Genomic DNA, 22,353 nt, shown 5'->3' with positions numbered 1-22,353 from the left:
ACAGCTTCTTGATAAGAGTGAAAGAGGAGAGTGGAAAAGATGGCTTAAACTTCAACATTCAGGAAACTAAGATCATGGCATCTAGTCCCATCACTTCATAACAAATAGATGAGGAAACAGTGAAAACAGTGTCAAACTTTATTTTGGGGGGCTCCCAAATCACGGCAGATGGTGACTGCAGCCATGAAATTAAAAGATGCTTGCTCCTTGGAAGAAAATTTATGACTAACCTAGACAGCATATTCAAAAGCAGAGACATTACTTTGCCAACAAATGTCCATCTAGTCAAGGTTATGGTTTTTCCAGCATTGATTATGGATGTGAGAGTTGTACTATAAAGAAAGCTGAGCACCGAAGAATTGAAGCTATTGAACTGTGGTGTTGGAGAAGACTCTTGAGAGTCCCTTGGACTACAAGGAAATCCAACCAGTACATCCTAAAGCAAATCAGTCCTATATATTCACTGGAAGGACTGATGCTGAAGCTGAAACTCCAATCCTTTGGCCACTTGATGTGAAGAACTGGCTCATTGGAAAACACTCTGATGCTGGGAAAGATTGAAGGTAGGTGGAGAAGGGGATGACAGAGGATGAGATGGTTGGATGGCATCACTGACTCAATGGACATGAGTTTGGGTAAACTTCGGGAGTTAGTGATGGGCAGGGAGGCCTGGCAGTCCATGGGGTCGCAAGGAGTCGGACATGACTGAGCAACTGACCTGAACTGAAGAAGTTATGAAAGTGGGCACCTTAGACATTGTTTCCCTGGCTTCTCAGTGGATAAGAGTAAACTGCCACACAGCACAGGCAAGACTAGTCTCACAACACCATAATTTGCATATTCAAATTTCTCAACTTACTGCTAAATATTGTTAGCAATATTTACTAAGTATATTTTAAAAGGAAATGGTCGTTCATACGATGCTTCCAACCTCTTGTATACTCTGGTTCCAGAGAAATCTCTCCTCTGTCAAGAAAATGCCCAGGAGGAGTGCAAAAGGCGCAGAGAATTTCTTCAAGGAAACATGGAGTACCTGCTTTTTAAGATGCTAGGTATGAGGAGAGAAACACACACAACCTCTTTGAGTTCAAGGGACTCACAACCTCACATTCCTCACTCGGCCCCTCCCACCCAACACACTCACAGAGGAAACTTTTCTATAGGAAAAGTTTTCACACGTCACCTCTTCCTTCATCGCTTAAAGAAGTAAATAATTATAGAGCTGGTGCCCAAGGCTTGTGGCTAGATACATAACTCCTTTATATAAATGCCATTGTCTGGGACAGACAAGGTGTGCTTCAGGTAAATGGTGTAACTAAAATGACATCATTACAGGAGTTGCATCCTCAGAGATGACTTTCGTCTCAGAAGAACATGAAACGGAGGGTGGTTAGGGTGAGTGAACACTATGCACTCACTGGCTGGAGGGAAGGCAGTGAGCCTAACAATCCTTTTTTGGGGGACTCGGTTCCCTGGTCCGTATATCAAGAAGTTTGCCCAAGTGCGTGTAACTCAGGGGACACCCCGATTCTGAACTAGAACCAGCCCGGGTCTGAATCGACAAGTTGATCATTGCTCAAGCCTTGATCCGGGAGCAGCCGGGCTTCCGAAGTTCGGCTCGCGGAGAGGACCAAACCCACTTGGGGCATCCGTTGCCTCTGAGAAGCAGAGAGGGGAGGCAGGATGCAAATCTTCCCCAGGATTGAGGAATAATCCTTTTATAAAGCACCTCGGAGGAACATGCAGAGCCCCGGCGCGAAGCTACGCGGAACGTCGACCGCGACGAGAGGCCTGGATTGCATCTCCTCGCCGCCGTGGGTCCGGGCCTGGCCCGGGGCTGCCCTCGCGCAGGCGCAATCGCGCAGCGCTCCCGCCCCAGCGCGCATGCTCCGCCGAGCCCCTGCGCTCCAGGCTTCTGGCGGCGGCTGCGGCGGCAGCGGCGGCGGAGGAAGTTTCCGCTCTGCACTCCACCCCGGTAGCAGCTTCGGGGCCGGGGACAGCTTCCTCTGGACGCTCCGCCGGCTTCGCTGCCGCCGCAGGGCGGTCCGACGGGATCATGGGGTTGTCAAAGGGGCCGGAAGGCCAGGGTCTCCCGGAGGTAAGGAACCCCTCCTCCCTCCCTGACACGTCCGGGTTTCCGAGCGAGGGCCGAGCCTGCGGGGTCGCAAGCACTGGGAGATCCGGCAGCGTTTAGGGCTCCCCGCCCCCTTTCTCAGGTGTGACCTCTTCCCCAAGCACCGGCCCTGTCCTCTGGGGGCCAAGCTAGTTCCCCAGTGTGGACATGGGCGGAGACCAACTTCAAACGGTGCCGGGTCTCCTGGGACGGAGGGAGCCTTCTCTGTCCAATACCTGCCCCGACGCTGCCCCAGGCGTCCCGGGGCCTGGGGTCCCCACCTCTCTGGCTCCCTCCGGCAGTCTCTCTCCGACCCCCGGCGCCGCACGGCTCGCCCCGAGGACCGAGGCTTCTGCGCCCGATAGTCACGAGACGCGCGCTGGGACGGTCCGGGCTCGGGTTGTGCAAAGGGCGGTGACCTTGTGGCGCCTATCGCCGCCTCCCCCGAGCCCACGGGGTCCTGGCGGCCGGCACCCGCCGCCGTAGTGTCGGGGGTATTGCCTCCCTGCGTTTGTCCCCACGCTGGGCCAGGCTGGCTGGAGGAAGTTTGGGAGCCGGGCGCGCGCCAGGTCGTGTCCGGCCGGGTCAGCGCACCGCGGTGTTCGAGGTGGAGACGCGCTCTCCGTCCGTGCGGAGTGGCCGGGCGGAAACGTCGCTGCTTCTCCAGAAGGGAGAGCTGGTGCCTCTCCTTCCAGAGATGTTTGTTATTAAGTACTCAGTCGATCCCGAGGGACAGGGTGATCAGCGGTTTCTGGATTTATATACACATTATCTGGGAGGAGAGGAAAAGTGCATTTCCTTTTGGCTGCAAATATCACTTATCTAGACAATTTGCATCTGTGCTCTCTTCCAGTTGATTTACTCAAAAACTAGTCTAGCTTACTAGATTCTTGAAAGAAATGGAGTCCATGCTGCGCCTCTGTCCCCTTCCTAAGGTTCTGAAGCAGGTATTTGTCAGAGGGACTAATTCCTTGACATGGTGCGTGGTCCCTTCACACTTAACTGCCTGGGGTCAGTCTTGTTTCTTTGCTTTCCTCCCCAAATCCTTTAGTTCTTAAATCCCACTAGTACCATTTATTGAGGGATCACTGTTCTGTGCGTAAAAGCTGGAGATGTAGTGATTGCAGACAGACTTAATCTGTCAGTGTTTGCTCCCAGAATGGCAATCTATTCCATCATCTTCAGAAAACCTAGCAAGTGTAATGTCAGAACCCTTCTGTTAGCTAACACTTGATATTCGAGTTGCTTTGATGGACCAGGGTTTGTGAAGACTAGAATCTGTTCTGTGATTTGATTTGATATTTCTTTTTTGCCTTTTTAAATTCTAGGCTCTCATCAGGTTTTTTGCCTGGCACTTTGCTGTGGACTCTGTCTGATTCTCCCAGGTTCTAACTTAAATCCCTTCAATTCTTTGCCCCAGTGTACCACCAGTAGGGTCTTTCTAGGAAAAAAAAAAACAACTTGCACCTCCTTTGTCCTTTGTTTAATCTTTCACTGTCAAGAGACTGGGTCTAATTTGTCGCTTTTCCAAGTTCCTGGCAATTAGGCAAACAGGATTCACTTAGTTCAAAGACTAGTATGTATGAATATGAATAGTATGTGTCATTAAGCTGTCACTAGTCCGGTTATTTCATTAAATTTAATTTTGTAAAAGCTTTTATGTACGTGAAGGAAAGAGAGATAGCTAGACGTGGCCCTGCCTTCCAGCTTACATGAACTATGGTCCAAGACAACTGACAGTTTAGTGTTCCTAGTTTAACAGCTTACAGCATTCCTTTTTATTCGAATTTTAGTTTTAAGAGTTGGATGTGTTACCCAGCCTGGTGATGTTTATGGCTTCAAGCTAGAGTATTCTTTCTTTCACTGCATATTAGCTAGTGACCCTTTTGCATTTTGTTTTAATGTTAACCTATGAAATGGATTTGGTGTCTTATTAACATTCCCCATTCATTGTCTTGTGCAAGAAAATTACTTCACAGGGTATATTGCAGAAGTACACTTCTCCATTCTGGGGGTGGGTGGATGGGAAGTGTGGGCCGTGCACTCCCCAAGGTGTGGGCAGAGGGTGCCCATTAGGTACAAGGTGTGGCAGGGAGGACCCTCCCGGATTGTCCTGATGTATTGTCCTTTTCTTGGAAGTATCTTCATGATACATGATTGAACAAATGAAGGATTCCTTTTTTACATCCCAGGAGTTTTAAGAAAATACTTATATTATCCCATTTTCCTTTTCTGTTCTATTTTTGTGAACCATAACTGTTCTTTATTTTCTCTTATTTGAATCTCTTGACTTGTAGATGGTTCTCAACCATCACAAACCTCTTGCAAGGAAGAGAAGATGTGAATAATTAATATTTATTTTTGCATGTCTGCTAGGAATTAGTGAATGCTAACCTTCAGAATCTTTGCTAGAAGAGACACAGATGTATAGAACAGTCTTTTGGACTCTGTGGAAGAGGGAGAGGGTGGGATGATTTGGGAGAATGGCATTGAAACATGTATAATATCATATATGAAACGAATCGCCAGTTAAGGTTCGATGCATGATACTGGATGCTTGGGGCTGGTGCACTGAGATGACCCAGAGGGAAGTTACGGGGTGAGGGGGGGAGAAAAGAGGGGGATTCAGGATGGGGAGCATGTGTATACCTGTGGCGGATTCATGTTGATGTATGGCAAAACCAATACAATATTGTAAAGTAATTAACCTCCAATTAAAATAAATAAATTTATAGTTTTAAAAAATTAAAATCAATAAAATATATTTTAAAATTAAAAAAAAAAAAGAATCTTTGCTAGCCTGGACCAGCGTCATTTGAGAGGGAAGTGAAATGAGCAGTGTTGCAAGGCTGTCCGCTCCAGCACTGCCTGTTGCAGGAGATAAACAGTCTCTTTAATAATTCCATGTTCAACTATGTGTTAACATGTGTGCTCCTTCGCCTGAAAGTTTGTTTTTTAAAATAAACTTGACCTTCCATTATCAGTGTCATGACTATGAAAACATGTTGTTAATACATGACTGGCTTAGGTCATGGAGCTTATGTGACTGATGGTTAAGCATGTCATTCCATATTTAATAAGTGTGTCCTTGGAGCCTAATGCTGTTCAGAATAGAGAGATAAACATGGGTGGCTAATAGATGGAATATATGCCACCCCTCACGCAACCAGCTAATAGTCTGTTTGGAAAGACAGGCATGCCACTCAAAAGAGGTTAGTAATTGTATGAATGACAGACTATAAATAAAATAGAAATGCAAAGGAATGACCATTTTAAGCTGCAGAGATGACATTGAATGGGAGCTGGAGTTTGAAGGTGGTATCTGGGTGGGTGGAGAATATCAGGAGAACAGTGAAGGAATGAGAATGAGCAGGGCTTGTTTAGGTTGGCCACAGCTGTGTCTGGATTGTTTTGGTGGGAGCTAAAGGATGGAGCTGAAAAGATAGGTTGCAACCCAAGATCTGAATGCAAAACCAAGACATTTGGAACTTAGCTGGTAGACAGTGAGTGATGCCTTAATGATGAGGGCTGGGCGCTAAAGAGGGGTGATGAGAAAGCTGTGATTTAGGAAGGAGTGAGCAGGATAGACTATTAAGGAAGAAAGATTGAGAGGCAGTTGCCATTGTCTCGGCATGACATGCAAATGGAAGATAGGATAAATGTGAGTTGCATAATTAAGGAAGATTTACCAGGCATTGTTGGCTAAGGGAATAGTCAGAGGTGGATATGAGGCTATGAACCAGGGTATCATGACATTGTTTTCTATAGAGAGGCAGTTGTTTATTTTCTGCAATAATGGAAGACAGGAAAGGCACAGTTTAGTCAAGTGTATGGAGGCAAAAGTACTAGTCTGTTTAGATGTATTGAACTTGGAGTTAACAGCCTGGAGTGAAGGTAGGATATAAATAAAGAATGTTTAAATCAAATCCCTATTTAAATGTATCCAGTAAATATTATCTTTAAGGCAGCCCTGTTACATGGTAGTAATCGCCCTGTAATGTGTCTGTGTTGAAAGCCTTCCTTGTGTTTGCTATAGAGATCAAAGTGCAGAGGGGGCACATGATTGAATTCTTTGTTCTTGCCCCTCTTGTCAGTAACTTCTAGAACCAAGATGAGTGTAAAGTTCAAACAAAACAAACCACCTGTTCCATCTGAAAGGAGTTTATAATCCATTTGAGAAGCTGCTATATAAGTCACATGTTAGACAATAGGGTGGTGAATGTGCTGAAGTCTTCCTTTCCCTGGATTCCTTCAGCAGCTGCTGAATAGTCGATACACCTGTGCATGTCTTCTCCCCCATCTATGATGACTAACAGCTTGTTGAGCAGGGACCTTGTTCTGTCTGACTCTGGCAGCACTGTGTCCCCACGCTACTGCATGAACACAGTGATAATTGCCAATATCATATGCTCCCTGGCAGTGAGTCTGTGGTATCAGGGAATAGACCTGGTGTTCCTTTATTCAAGGTAGCTTTTACCAGCCTTTTGCTTTCGTTTTAGGTAGAAACAAGAGAAGATGAAGAGCAGAATGTCAAGTTGACTGAAATTCTGGAGCTCTTGGTTGCAGCTGGGTATTTCAGGGCAAGAATTAAAGGCTTATCACCTTTTGACAAGGTAAGAGGAAATCTTTCTAACCATTAGGCTAGTCTTTGTCAGGATGTCATGGTTTACTGTGGCAGCAGGGTATTTTTTGTTAGGATGGCATGGTTTACCGTGGAAAGGAAGAAGAGATTGTATTTTTCTTTCTCTGTACCCATGTTGCATTTCTCCAGGATTCAGATTCATTATGGAAGTGTTTGTTTCCTATTAAAAGAAGATAATCATGTATCAGCAAAATACATCTTCAAGTCCTTTTGTGCATGAAGATTGAGAAATACACATAAGCCAAATAGTTTCTCCTTTCAAGGAGCTTAAAGTTTGGGTGGGAAAATAAAGCTTATATCTCCCACATTATAGACAGACGCTTAACCATCTGAGCCACCAGGGAAGTCCATAAGATAAAGTAATTTGAGTTAATAGGGAGCTATCCCAAGTTGATAAAGCTGATAAAGAATCTGCCTACAATGCGGGAGACCTGGGCGATCCCTGGGTTGGGAATATCCCCTGGAGAAGGGAATGGTTACCCACTCCAGTATCCTGGCCTGGAGAATTCCATGGACTGTACAGTCCACAGGGTCACCAAGAGTTGGACACAACTGAGCAGCTTTAACTTTCACTTTCTTCCCAAGTTGGGATGCTCACAGATAGTTGCCAGGTATACTCTGGGCTCTGAATGCTAGGTTTGGAGAAGAAGTTGCTATTGGATGAAGTCATTTAATTCGGCAGAACCTTGAACAGTTCTTACACATATGGAATAGCAGTAGGGTTGAGAGCACAAGGATAAGAACAAAGACCTTGTACTCAACGAGCCTGACTTCTGAAGAGCAGGGAAGAGAGACAGTAAACCAGTGCACGTAGAATAAGTGGCGCAATTCATTAAGTGCCACAATGAACTGTGCACAGAAGTGAAGCATCCAGATCAACCAGGACATGCCAGGCAAGCTTCCTGGTAGAAGGAAGCATTGAGTTCGCCAGTGGGCCAAAGCCCTGTCTGCATGTAACAGGTTCTTTTGTAATACAGATGTATAGGTCTCAGCCTTTGAAATTCTGGTTTGTTAGGTGTGGGCTGGGGACTGGAATCTGTATTTTATTAGGCATCTCTCATGAGTCTACACTATAGCCAGGGATAAGATTCATTGTTGATCTTTTCTAAGATCAAGCTGTGTCTATAAAGGTTTTGTTTCAAATGGATTTTTAGCCTTGGTCTCATTTGCATCTCAGAGAAGTCCCATGACAAAATAGAGTACAGATTCTCATCTCCTTTAGGTAGAAGAAAATATGGAATGTATGGAAATTAAGTAATAAGCCACAGAATGTCCCCCTTGCTACCCACATATCTGGTCCATAAAACTCGTAATTCTTCTGCCGTGTTGCACTTTAACTGGATTAAGGCTTCTCTCAGCTGAGAGTTAATGTCTGTCCGCATTGGTATAAAGAGAATCTGCTTCATACATCCATTCAGTTTTAGAAGGCAGCTTCTCAGTCTAAGAGCCACATGTTTCAAGTGCTCAGTAACCATGTGTGGCTGGAAGCACCATACTAAACAGTGTGGATCCAGACTGTTCCTGTCCTGGCAGAAAGCTTTATTCAGCAGTGCTGTTTAGATGGGAGAAGGCAGTGGCACCCCACTCCAGTACTCTTGCATGGAAAAATCCCATGGATGGAGGAGCCTGGTAGGCTGCAGTCCATGGGGTCGCTAAGAGTCGGACACGACTGAGTGACTTCACTTTCACTTTTCACTTTCATGCATTGAAGAAGGAAATGGCAACCCATTCCAGTGTTCTTGCCTGGAGAATCCTAGGGACGGGGGAGCTTGGTGGGCTGCTGTCTCTGGGGTCGCACAGAGTTGGACACAACTGAAGTGACTTAGCAGCAGCAGCAGCAGCAGCAGCAGCAGCAGCAGCAGCAGCAGCAGCAGCAGCAGCAGCAGCAGCAGCAGCAGCAGCTGTTTAGATGAGTTGCAGTGGATGGAGCCAGGACACATATTGTCTCTCTCTGAGGATACGCAGTTTTGTATATAAAACTGTTTCAATTTTATCTGCCTTGCACTTCTTCCCTTCTTCCCAAACTAGGAAGAGGAAATAGGTATTTTTTTATGTCTTGCAGGTGGTGGGAGGAATGACCTGGTGCATCACCACTTGCAACTTTGACGTGGATGTTGATTTACTCTTTCAGGAGAACTCTACAATAGGTCAGAAAATGTAAGTTATTGGGCTTTCCATGGATGAGCCTGAACAGCGAGAAAGGAGATAAATCTTGAGCATTTGCTGTGTGCCAAAGGTTGTGTCAGATGCTTCACTCATGGACTAAAAGAAGCCAAGGTCACACAGCTAACACATGAGAGTCATCTAATATTATTACGATGTTAATAGGCTATTTCTGGTGTTTTTTGTTGATCAGAATTTTTGTTGATTGCTTGAATATCTCCTTCCAAAGGCATTGAGTTTGGATGGAAGTTGGATAGTTGAAGGGAGGGGAATCTTTCCCACCCTGTTGCCTCTGCATGAGGCAGAGCCTCACTTTGCCTATGTCCTTGCCAAAGACATCCTGGAAGGGTGCCCTGGCTGATCTTCTGTAGCTCACCAGGGACTTGGTGATTTCATGAGATCACTGGGATCCCAGTACTGCCCAGCCCTGCCAGTGGACAGCTGTGTGACCTTGGGCAAGCCTTCCATTATGTACAGAAAGAGGGTTTGTGATATCAGATCTATAGGAGTCTGTGATTTACTTACTCATTTTTCTGAAGCCTTGTCCTCCCTTAAATGGATTAAAGATGGTTTATGAGCATGCATGGGGGAGCAGTAATAGTGGAAAAGTGAAGCAAAGCAAAAAGGGTAAAAAAGGGAAGGAAAGGCAGAGTTGAGGGTAAAGAACACTACTGTGAGGAACCAGAAGGCCCTGTTTTCCTAAGGATGGGACACAGATTTGGCTGAAAAGAAGAAAAAGACATCAAAAGAAGAAAAAATAAATTATCCAATTTATACTTTCCACATAGTAGAAGAAAAGCAAGTCCCTGGGAATCACCAAAATCCTTAACACTAAGACCAAAAGGCATTCTTGGCTCCTTGTTAAGGAGTTCATGCTGTTTGACACAGTAATACTGCCATCAGTGCCCGGCCATGAATAGTAGGCGCTGCATCCTGACACCTGTGTGTGGGGGGCTGTGTCATCATGTCCAGTCACCCACAGAGAAAAGGTCACCTGGGGGGGTCCAATGGAGTCCAGGTGTGTGGCTGTACTCCCGATGATCCAGTCCAACCCAGCAGGGGAGTGTATCCTTGTCCTTTTGTTTATTAAGGTGTTACATACGTGAACGTACAAGAAACATTCAGATACTACAAAGGGAGCAAAACACGCAGCTGATGTCTCTCCTCTTTGCCATTTTACACCCTAGTTTTATTCCCTGGAGAGAGTCATCTTTGACTGTCTAGGTTTTAGATTCTTCGTCGTGGTCACTGGTATGTCTCCACCTTTGTATACCCGGTTTCATTCAAGTCCAATGAGAGGAGGAAGTTGGCTCACCTGTGCCACTCACTACATCCCCTTTGTCTTCCAACTGCCACTCTTTTAATTATTATCTTTCTTTTCTATGATCGCTTGCATAATTTTGCTCTACTTAAGTTTCTATTTCTTGATCCATTAATATAAACTAGTTTCTCCTGTTTATAGTCTGTTCTATAGTAGCAGTTAAGTTGTGCATTCTTTATCTACAGGTAAATTCTAAAAGTAAATCTATAAACAGTATTTTCAATAAGGACTAAGACTTGTGATGGGGTCAGAAAAAGAACGGTAATTTTCTGGACTGTAATGGTGCTGTTTAAAGGAGAATATTTGAAGTATTACAGTCAAAAGCAATCTCTTTTCATTTATTCATTGACTCAGCAAATATTTATTGAACCCTTACATTTGTAATGTTCTGGATGCATTAATGAAAAATGTGCTATCCTCATGGAACTTAGAGTCTATTGGAGGAGACAGACAAAAACTAATCTAATAAATAAGTACAGTATGTGTAGACATATGTACCATGAAAAAAAAATAAACCCAGGAAAGGGTATGAGGAGAGACGTAGGATGGCAGGCAGTTGTGGTTTAAGTCGGTGTAGGCTTCACTGAGAAAGTGATACCAGAGTTAAGACTTGAGGAATGAGGGTTCCAGGCAGAGGAAACTGCCAGTGTGAAGGCCTACGCAGAAGCTTGCCTAGAGTGTACTGTGGTGGGGGGTGGGGCCGTGGGGAGGGGGCAGCAGCAGACGGAAGTGCAGAGAGGTCATGGGACAGATCAGGTAGCACTTTGTAGGTCAGGTTTAGGACTTGGGGTTTACTCTGAGTCAGGTGGGAAATCCACGGGGGTAGGGGGCGTTGAGCAGGGCAAGAACACAGTTTGTTCTGTGTTTAAGAAGGACCCCTCATCTGAATACTGAATTAAAGGAGTGAAGGTACAATCAGGGAGATTCTTTAGCATGTTACAGTAATCCTCCCCTGGGCAGTGTGCCAGTAGTGGTGGCATTCTGGATCTGTTTGAAAGGTAGAACCAACAGGATCTCATGGCATATTTGATTTAGAGTGTGAGTAAGAGGAGCGTGGAGGATGACTTTGAAGTATTTGGCCCAAGCAAGTGGAGTTGGTCTCTGCAAGTCATTGAGAATCAAGCACACTGCATTTTTACAAAGCTTCTTTTCCCCCTTGCGTTTCTGATTGCCTTTTTTTTGTTGTTGTTGACAAAGAAGCATGTACTTTCACCTGTAGCTGAGATCAGCCAGCTTCTTAATCAGTCTGTTGATTAACATGAATTCTCTGCCTTCTCGAGTACATTCTTGGTTGAAGCCTCTTTCTGTTCCAATCTGAGCTGATTGCCTCTTACACCTGTGGGACCTCTGATGTTCTGGGATTTCTTTTGCATTCTTTGTGAGCTAGGATTCTCAATCTGTATTTCTGAAACCTAAGAAACAGTGAAAATGTTGGTGTTTTTTTTTTTTCTTTGTGGATATAAAACTTTAATTGGAAGCGAAACATGATCTGAGTGACTTAAGGTTATTTATGGTCTTTATTGATCCCACTTATGTGAATATTCATAAGTTTTGCTACAGAAATACTCATTTCTTTGATGATAGGATGCTGTTGTGGATTTTAGTGGGTCTTACATAATAAATAGTTCAGTTCAGTTCAGTCGCTCAGTCGTGTCCAACTCTTTGTGACCCCATGAATTGCAGCACGCCAGGCCTCCCTGTCCATCACCAACTCCCAGAGTTCACTCAGACTCACATCCATCGAGTCAGTGATTCCATCCAGCCATTTCATCCTCTGTTGTCCCGTTCTCCTCCTGCCTTCAATCCCTCCCAGCATCAGGGTCTTTTCCAATGAGTCAACTCTTCACATGAGGTGGCCAAAGTATTGGAGTTTCAGCCGCAGCATCAGTCCTTCCAATGAACATCCAGGACTGGTCTCCTTTAGAATGGACTGGTTGGATCTCCTTGCAGTCCAAGGGACTCTCAAGAGTCTTCTCCAACACCACAGTTCAAAAGCATCAATTCTTTGGTGCTCAGCTTTCTTCACAGTCCAACTCTCACATCCATACATCACTACTGGAAAAACCATAGCCTTGACTAGAAAGACCTTTGTTGGCAAAGTAATGTCTCTGCTTTTGAATATGCTATCTAGGTTGGTCATAACTTTCCTTCCAAGGAGTAAGTACCTTTTAATTTCATGGTTTCAGTCACCATCTGCAGTGATTTTGGAGCCCAAAAAATAAAGTCTGACACTGTTTCCACTGTTTCCCCATCTATCTGACATGAAGTGATGGGACCAGATGCCATGATCTTCGTTTTCTGAATGTTGAGCTTTAAGCCAACCTTTTCACTCTCCTCTTTCACTTTCATCAACAGGCTCTTTAGTTCCTCTTCACTTTCTGCCATAAGGGTGGTGTCATCTGCATATCTGAGGTTATTGATATTTCTCCCGGCAATCTTGATTCCAGCTTGTGCTTCTTCCAGCCCAGCGTTTCTCATGATGTACTCTGCATATAAGTTAAATAAGCAGGGTGATAATGTACAGCTTGATGTACTCCTTTTCCTATTTGGAACCAGTCTGTTGTTCCACGTCCGGTTCTAACTGTTGCTTCCTGACCTGCATATAGGTTTCTCAAGAGGCAGGTTAGGTGGTCTGGTATTCCCATCTCTTTCAGAATTTTCCACAGTTTCTTGTGATCCACACAGTCAAAGGCTTTGACATAGCCAATAAAGCAGAAATAGATGTTTTTCTGGAACTCTCTTGCTTTTTTGGATGTTGGCAGTTTGATCTCTGGTTCCTCTGCCTTTTCTAAAACCAGCGTGAACATCTGGAATACATAGTATATACCCCTTAATCTACTAAGCTACAACATCTAAAGAATTGTGAGTTCTGAAGCACATCTGCCCCCACAGGGTTTGTTTAAGGAGTTGAGGGTGTATTATTTTTCCTGATAAGTACTTGATGTGAAAGCAAAGCTGGGGACAGGGTTTACTTGTAAAGACCCAGCAGACTCCTAGCAGATTCATCAGGCAGTTGATTCTTTATTGTCTATAGAAGAAATGTCATAGCCGCAGGGCACTGAATTATCCAAAATCTTTTCTGTTTGGTTTTGGGACGTGTTCTGTGTTTGGGGTCCTCCCACGAAGTTTCTGGTTTGCTACAGTTAGTTCAGTTCAGTCCCTCAGTCACGTCTGACTCTTTGTGACCCCATGGACTGCCGCATGCCAGGCCTCCCTGTTCATCACCACCTCCCGGAGTTTGCTCAAACTCATGTCCTTTGAGTCTGTGTTCTGCGTTTAGGGACCTCCCATGAAATTTCTGGTTTGATACAACTCAGATATTATTGCCATGTGCTGCAGTGCCTCTGTGCATCGCAGTGGATGGGAGGGGGCAGCAGCATCCCTAAAGTACGCACTTGCCTCGTAGGGCATGCTTATCTTCCATCTGTGCTCCATTGGGGCCCAGATGGGCCTCATCTGTGGATGGGCCTCCATTGGGGCCTCATCCTCCTTTTTGATCCTTCTTTCATTTGGGTTCCCTGAGCTTCCCCTCTGCATTCCCAGTTTGTCCTGAAATCCCATCACCACAAAGTGCTGTGTTCCAAGGTCCATAAATAAGATTTTAGGCTTGTAACCGATTCATTTCTACAACGCACGTCAACACACATTTATTAGGCACCTGTGTACAGATCACGTGCCCTTTATTATTTAACCTTCATAGCAACCCTTGAACAGGCAGGACGGAGATTAACCCTCATTTTATGATGGTAGTGTTGGACCAGAAGGACCGGGTGGCTCGCCAAAAGTACCAGAGTGGGTGATGGAGCTTGGAATTTAGACCCTGGTTTAACTCGCTCTCTTTAAAACTGTGCAGTGGAGGAGGAAACAGTGCATGAACCCTTAGAAGACTAAAGGAACCGAACTTACCTCCAGTAATGAAAAGTGGGTGTGTTAAAAGCATAGACTGGGAAACCTGTCTGGTGGCCTCTGCACTTGTTATTTTCCCTGATTTTCAGAAAGTCAGAGGATCCACTCTGAGCCCCAGGGAAAAGCCAAAAGGAGACTGGTAGGTTTCTGCCGGAAGTCTTCCTGACTTTTGCCCCCAAGCCGGCCTGTTTTCTCCCACATTCCCACGGCCCTTTGCAGTAATAGTGCCTTCAGCTTCTTCTACACGCTGCTGACGCTGCACACTTGGTAGTCATTTCTGGGAGGCAGGTTTAACAGGGTTGTAAACCGCAAGATGACCCTAGGCATCCTTCCCTCAGGGCCTTTATGAACTGGGAGAGTGGGCCGTCTCTGAGGAGTGGCCAGGGAGAACCTTGCCTGAAGGTGGAGGGTTGGCTGGATGGTGTTGGTGTCTCAGCCTCTGATTTTTAAGCTTCTGAATGGTTATGGGCTATCAGCAACCCTTCCTGCATAGAGCCACAAATCTGTAGCCACTAGAGGGAGCTCACTTCCTACCAAACCAAAACACGACTTGGCTAGGTGGTCCCGGTATGAGTGAATTCTTAGACCTGCCCAAGCAAGGACTGGAAGCCAGAGTGTGACCATCTTCACTTGCTAAGCTTGGAATCTGGGGAGCAGAGCCAATTAAGCACCCATTTCTTCCCCTCACAAATTTCAAAGAAATTAAGGAACAAGACATGGGAGTCTTATGGACATTAAATTAAAAAGTAAAACTTAAGAGAGAGCTTTAGATAACGTTGCCAAATGACTGCGTCAATCTTTTCTACCAAACTGTCCCATTCGGACCCCAGGAGAAGCTGGGCAACCACAGGCTTCCCTACTGGGACAGAGAAGATACTTGTGTCCTGTGGGCGAGCTACTCAGAAAGGAGGCCCACAGGGGCTCTGGGAGTCAGATGACACTTTGCTTCCACGCCTCAGACCTTTTGCATGAATCACAACCCGCTTCTGTTTGCAGTGAACATGTCCTCCCGCATCCTTCCCTCCTGGAAGGTGGGTAGTCCTGCCTTCTGTGAGTGTGTGCAGTAAGGGAGCAGACTTCGCCTCTTCACATGTTTTTCTCTTAACATATGGACTTGATGTTATGATTATGACTGTTTCCACTCAGCAGTTTTAAGCTTGGTCCTGCCTTGTGACGCTACTGTAGATACAAACATGGTTGTGTGATGTGTTCTCTGGGGAGCCTTCTCTGGGAGTCATTTGGCTTCTGTTCCAAGATTACTTAGTTCCTGCCAAGAGCGAGGGCATGAAATGTGCTAAGGAAAACTTAAGTTAGATATTTTCTCTTATCTGGGCCTGAGTTAGGTGTTGGTCCTATGGGTGTCTGTCTCCTGGAAAGGATTGTGGAACTGCAGAAAGACAAAAGTGTGCAAGATTTCTTTGCACAAAAGATACCTTTTCGGTAGATAGACCCAAAACTTGCTGTAATTGAAGCCTCTAGTAAGAACCTGCTGACCTTGTAACCATGGCCTTTATCTGCTAGAAAATAGTCTGGTACTTGTAGATGAGGCCACTCTGGCTGAAATTTTTTAATGTCTTAAATGAGGATATAACCTAAACTGTCCATGTAGGCTGAGCCAGGAGCCCCCGTTTCTCCATATGGCCCCACAAGACCACAGCTTGGACTATTTCTCGGAGTTCCTAGGCTATGTACCATGGCTTTGTGGGTTAGCAAGCCCACTGAACCTCTGTTCTCTCTCCTCTTTAATCTGATCTGACTAAGATACAAGAAATAGAAACCAGATAATTGGAGATCAAATAGCAGCTGATCACAGATTTAAATCTGTGGTGAAATGAACTTGCACATAAGTCCTTCTTTCACTCCTGCCATGAAACTGTCCCACCCGGGCCAGGGCTCATCTGGGCATCCAGTGGGGGTGGGTACTCACCTCCTGACTGAGGTGAGATATGCTCTGGGCTTCAGGGAGCCTGACTCCTGCTCTCCTCCAGCCACTTCAGGGGAGAACCACGCAAGGTGGAGGAGAGGGGTCATGTCCCTTGTGAGAAGCTGAAAACTCCTCTTCTTTGGAAAAAGAGTGGTTCCTCCAAATCTAGGATTAATTTTAGAGTATCAAAATTAAAGGCTATTATTTATTTCAAAAATATTTCTTAACAGAGTAGAAACTTCAATTTTTTTTTTCTACACAAGCCTGAGACCTCATGTTTTGTCTTAATATTCTGGGCACTTGGCACAAAGTCTGGTAATTAATTTGTTGCCAGGATGATTTTTCAACTTCCCTGGTGGCTCAGACAGTAAAGAATCCACCTGCAATGCATGCGACCCAAGTTCAACCCCTGGGTTGGGAAGATCCCTTGGAGGATTGAATGGCAACCCACTCCAGTCCATGGGGTCACGAAAGAGTCAGACACCACTGAGCACCTAAGCACGCACGAATGATACTTAGAACATTTTTTTAAAATGTTTAACCTAGTGGTTTGCAGACTTTTGCAAAAAGAAAGACAACAAAGTGAAATGGAGAACATGCAGCACTAATAACTGTTTATTTTGCCATGTAAGGATGTTTAAAAAAATAGCTACCACCATAACTTCATGAAGAAACAAAATATTTTCTTATAAAAAGCAGGACGAACATGATCTTGGAATTAAGGGTGAATGCAGTTTTCCTTATGTGGCCTTACATGCACACAGGTCTAAATTGTGCTTATTTTTCTCACTTTGCTGTCAGCCAGGAGAAATGTGGTCCTGGTCTGGTATTGAGAATCCCTGGATCCCTCTGGAATGCAGCCCAGGTGGTAGAGATGTCTTAAGAGCCGCTTAGTGTGTTCTCACTCTTGGCTTGTTGTTTTCCTCCGAGCAGAGCTCTGTCAGAAAAAATCGTCTCTGTCCTGCCAAGAATGAAATGTCCACACCAGCTGGAGCCCCACCAGATCCAGGGGATGGATTTTATTCACATATTTCCTGTTGTCCAGGTGAGAGCGTCTGAGGGGTTTCTTGTCCTCTGAACACTGGCATTCCTGTAACGGGTCTGGCTCTCGGGCTCTCTGGCCTAGATCCTGGATCTGATGGGTGTGGCATGGATTTGGTGGCCTCAGAGCATGACTGCACGCCCTAATGGTATCCGCAGAAGTTGCCAATATTCAGTCTACCTTCATTCCACTCAGTCACCTGTTCTGATCTTTGAATGTTTCCCACAGCTAACTTTTCATTGCCCTTCTGGGAGGCCCCCATGCTCTGGTTCCCTTCTGTCTCTCCAGCCTCAGTTTATTCTTTGTTTTTCTTTGTTCTTTATGTTCTAGCCCCCCGGTTTTCTTTCCAGTTTCCATACTATACTTCTTTCCTGTCACGGGGCCTTTCTCTCAGCCTGGGAAGCTCTTCCCTTCTCTCCTTTCCTTCATCCTTCAGCTCTCAGTTCCATGTCTCCTCAAGAAAGCTCCCCTGACCCCCCAGATCTAGAGCAGGTTCTTTTGCTATATTCTCCTATGCAGCATGTTCCCTACCTATTTGTGACCATGTGCGTCAGAGTGTCCGGTTATTTATCTCTGTCTCTCGTGGACTGGTATCAGGGCTGTCCTGCTCAGTCCTGTGTCTCTGGCACCTCGTGGAATGTCTGGCACTTTGTAGGCATTCAGTCCTTATTTGAGGACTGAATTTCTAACAAGAGGCTTATCTCTAGCCCAGCTTTTTTCTGAGGCCCCGTAATGAAGTGGCTCATGCTGTACAGGTCCCTGTATTCTGTGTGGTTTTTGTGCCTCAGCCTTTCCTCCGGATACCACAGAGAGAGGAGGAGTACAAGGACTCACTTTGTTGCCTGCTATATGGACAGGACTCAGCCTCAGGTCCTAATAGAGTTCTTGAAGCATCTGTTGTAATCCCAGTCTTACATTTGAGAAAAGTGCGACTCATAGTGGATAATCAGTTGGCTTACAGACAGAAAACTAGTGAGTGGAGAGGCAGATTCCTCTAAATTTTTCCTTGTCCTTAGCCTGAACTTTCCCCCTCCACCACCGTGCAGCCACCCAGCCCCTGCTAGAGAAGTTCATTGATTATGTGAAACTTATGTAGTGTAGCGGTTAAGATCCTGGACTCTGGAGACTCTCTGGGTTCAAATCTTGACTCTGCCACTTTCCAGCTGTCTGATCTTGGGCAGATGTCTTCACTTCTTACCTGTTAAGTGGAAAATAACAATAGCAGCTACCTGATTGAATGAAGGTTGAATAAGTTATTGTGTGTAAAGCACATGGCTGAAGGGCTGGCGTGTCTCAGTCAGTGCTTTCTAAGGGTTACGTAGTTGTTTCTGTGGTAGTTGCTGCTGCTGGGAATCTTCCCCTGAACTAGACTTCAAATTAACTATGAAATTTCTAAATGAAATTTGTACATTTGAGGCTAGTACTTTAACTCAGGATCTGATGTGTATGTTCGTTAGAGGATGGTACCCCCGTCCTTTTGTGAAAATAGGAAGTAGGGACCTTGTGGAAATTCTTACCGAAACCTCCAACGCTATCATACTGTGAAGTTGTTGCCTTTTCCGCCTCAACCTGGATCTCTTGTGACTAGACTTTACTCAGTCCTGTGCTAGAAGTTGGAGGACCAAAATGATAGTCCACATATGAGAAGAGTGTGAAGGTGATTTTCTACAGTTGGTTTGGGTATCCTGAGTGTCTGATGGTCTGTGTTCTGAATGGAATGCCTGAGGGCTTCCTCGCTGGACATGAGAGCCTCAGCTAATGGTTACCAGCCTTCTTAATTTTGTGGACCTGCAAAATTTTAAAGCAAAAATGGAGGTTGATCTGTGGTTGCCACCTGTATTTTGGCAGGCAAGGACATTGTTAGAAGTAACAGTTATTTTGCTTTTTCTATCATTTCTTGAAAGAAAGGCCATTTAACCCTCACTCGGAGAGAAAAGAACAGTCTTTCCAAATGAATACATTTAGCACTGTGAGAAACTCACCACAGGCCTGTGGTTTTGTTTCCTGTTTTGTTGGACACCAGTGAGAGAACAGTTGTAGACCAGTCGCTGGGACCTGCTGAACAGCTTTCTTGTGTGGGTCTGAGGTCCACCACCCTAGTTCTTGCCGTTTGGCACAGCTGTGGTGACTCTGAATGCAGCGGGACAGTGGAAATGGTCACATGTTCCAGGTCACATGTTTTTCTCCTACATGAGGCATGTGAATCCTGTGAAGGTAGATATTTTTCTTGAAGGCTAGGGCCCTGCGGCAGAGCTTGGCTCTCCTAGAGGCTCCCTCCTCAGCTCTTCAGGTTGGGAACTCTGAAACAGAGCCATGGTGTCTCTAAGGGAATCCTGTGAATCAGTGGGCTTTGCCCTCCTCATCAGAGCACGTTCTCCAGGATCCAGCCAAGTAATAACTCAGTGTAGATCTAATTAACAGAGGCAAATTTGAAAAGGCAACAACTATGAAGGCCAGAAAGTGGATCTCTAGGTGGGAAAGAAAGCAGAGTGAAACTGAGTTGAGCAGGAGTCAGCCTCCTGAGATGTACAGGGTCCATGCTGAGGTGTGGGTGAGGGGCTGGAGTAGCCCCAAATGTCATCTGATCCTCAGCCCCTGCACCTCTGGATTTTAGTCAGTGCCTGAGGTTACTGTCTGGAGTTGGGATGGAGTGGAGTGATAGAAACAGATGGAGGATTCTAGCAACAAAAGAGTACTCCTAGAGTTACTTCTGGCCACTGCTTTAAGTAGGGAAAACCACTAGACCCATTCAGGTATGACCTAAATCAAATCCCTTATGAATATACAGTGGAAGTGAGAAATAGATTTAAGGGAATTAGATCTGATAGAGTGCCTGATGAACTATGGACAGAGGTTCCTGACGTTGTACAGGAGACAGGGATCAAGACCATCCCCAAGAAAAAGAAATGCAAAAAAGCAAAATGGCTGTCTGCGGAGGCCTTACAAATAGCTGTGAAAAGAAGAGAAGCGAAAAGCAAAGGAGAGAAGGAAAGGTATAAGCATATGAATGCAGAGTTCCAAAGAATAGCAAGGAGAGATAAGAAAGCCTTCCTCAGCAATCAGTGCAAAGAAATAGAGGAAAACAACAGAATGGGAAAGACTAGAGATCTCTTCAAGAAAATTAGAGATACCAAGGGAACATTTCATGCAAAGATGGGCTCGATAAAGGACAGAAATCATATGGACCTAACAGAAGCAGAAGATATTAAGAAGAGGTGGCAAGAATACACAGAAGAACTGTACAGAAAGATCTTCATGACCTAGATAATCAGGATGGTGTGATCACTCACCTAGAGCCAGACATCCTGGAATGTGAAGTCAAGTGGGCCTTAGAAAGCATCACTATGAACAAAGCTAGTGGAGGTGATGGAATTTCAGTTGAGCTATTTCAAATCCTGAAAGATGATACTATCAAAGTGCTGCACTCAATATGCCAGCAAATTTGGAAACCTCAGCAGTGGCCACAGGACTGGAACAGGTCAGTTTTCATTCCAATCCCAAAGAAAGGTAATGCCAAAGAATGCTCAAACTACCGCACATTTGCACTCATCTCACATGCTAGTAAAGTAATGCTCAAAATTCTCCAAGCCAGGCTTCAGCAATATGTCAACTGTGAACTTCCAGGTGTTCAAGCTGGTTTTAGAAAAGGCAGAGGAACCAGAGATCAAATTGCCAACATCCACTGGATCATCGAAAAAGCAAGAGAGTTCCAGAAAAACATCTATTTCTGCTTTATTGACTATGCCAAAGCCTTTGACTGTGTGGATCACAAGAAACTGTGGAAAATTCTGAAAGAGATGGGAATACCAGACCACCTGACCTGTCTCTTGAGAAACCTGTATGCAGGTCAGGAAGCAACAGTTAGAACTGGACATGGAACAACAGACTGATTCCAAATAGGAAAAGGAATATGTCAAGGCTGTATATTGTCACCCTGCTTATTTAACTTATATGCAGAGTACATCATGAGAAATGCTGGGCTGGAAGAAGCACAAGCTGGAATCAAGATTGCCGGGAGAAATATCAATAACCTCAGATATGCAGATGACACCACCCTTGTGGCAGAAAGTGAAGAGGAACTAAAGAGCCTGTTGATGAAAGTGAAAGTGGAGGGTGAAAAAGTTGGCTTAAAGCTCAACATTCAGAAAACGAAGATCATGGCATCCGGTCCCATCACTTCATGGGAAATAGATGGAGAAACAGTGGAAACAGTGTCAGACTTTATTTCTTTGGACTGCAGATGGTGACTGCAGCCATGAAATTAAAAGATGCTTACTCCTTGGAAGAAAAGTTATGACCAACCTAGATAGCATATTCAAAAGCAGAGACATTACTTTGCCAACAAAGATCCGTCTAGTCAAGACTATGGTTTTTCCCATGGTCATGTATGGATGTGAGAGTTGGACTGTGAAGAAAGCTGAGCACTGAAGAGTTGATGCTTTTGAACTGTGGTGTTGGAGAAGACTCTTGAGAGTCCCTTGGACTTCAAGGAGATCCAACCAGTTCATTCTAAAGGAGATCGGTCCTGGGTGTTCTTTGAAAGGACTGATGCTAAAGCTGAAACTCCAATTCTTTGGGCGCTTGATGCAACGAACTGACTCATTGGAAAAGACCCTGCTGCTGGCAAAGACTGAAGGCAGAAGGAGAAGGGGACGACAGAGGATGAGATGGCTGGATGGCATCACGGACTCAATGGACATGAGTCTGAGTGAACTCCGGGAGTTGGTGATGGACAGGGAGGCCTGGCATGCTGCAGTTCATGGGGTTGCAAAGAGTCAGACATGACTGAGCGACTGAACTGAACTGCTTTTGTGGGCAAACTGCTTCCTGGCATTTCCTTTACTTGAGTTTCGTTTACTTGAGTTTCCTGCCATTCCTGAGCAGGAGCCCTGTGCTGTGTACAGCTGTGCCTTCTGAGGCAGCACAATAGCCGTATAGAAACTTCCCCTGAAATGTTGTAGCTCCCTGAAGAGAGCATGGCACATCTCCACAAAGGTCTTCAGTAATAATGGGAATGAGTGCAGTCAGGAGAAAACGTAAAGGTTGTCTTTGTACTTTGCATTCTCACACTCAGTGGCTGGGCCTTCCACAGGTTGTGGGGTGTGGGTGTGTGCAGGGAAATGTTTCAGCTCCCTGGAGGTGTAAGTCAGCAGACATGAGGAGTGGCTTCTTGCACATGTCAGCTCCGTAGATCTGGGAAACATTGCATGAAGCCCAGACATGCCATGTCCTGGTGGTGGAC

The 22,353-nt window shown here is 45.3% G+C and overlaps 1 protein-coding gene across 4 annotated transcripts in view; it reads left to right on the top strand.

The window, feature by feature from the left end:
- Positions 1-1,977: 1,977 nt before the first annotated feature.
- The window catches only part of CCDC93 (coiled-coil domain containing 93), a 107,586-nt gene continuing 87,210 nt past the window's right edge, over positions 1,978-22,353 (top strand). For all 4 annotated transcript variants that reach the window (XM_042243955.2, XM_027965027.3, XM_042243954.2 and 1 more), the window contains exons 1-4: positions 1,978-2,098; positions 6,613-6,726; positions 8,818-8,912; positions 17,003-17,114. In XM_042243955.2, the coding sequence (XP_042099889.1) occupies positions 2,057-2,098; positions 6,613-6,726; positions 8,818-8,912; positions 17,003-17,114 (363 nt within the window). In that variant the 5' untranslated portion in view covers positions 1,978-2,056. The remainder of the gene's footprint in view (positions 2,099-6,612; positions 6,727-8,817; positions 8,913-17,002; positions 17,115-22,353) is intronic.

Source organism: Ovis aries, chromosome 2, assembly GCF_016772045.2.
Source record: "Ovis aries strain OAR_USU_Benz2616 breed Rambouillet chromosome 2, ARS-UI_Ramb_v3.0, whole genome shotgun sequence".
NCBI classification, from domain to species: Eukaryota; Metazoa; Chordata; class Mammalia; order Artiodactyla; family Bovidae; genus Ovis; species Ovis aries.
Note: the sequence above shows the minus strand (reverse complement) of the source record. Positions and strands in the feature narration are given on the sequence as shown.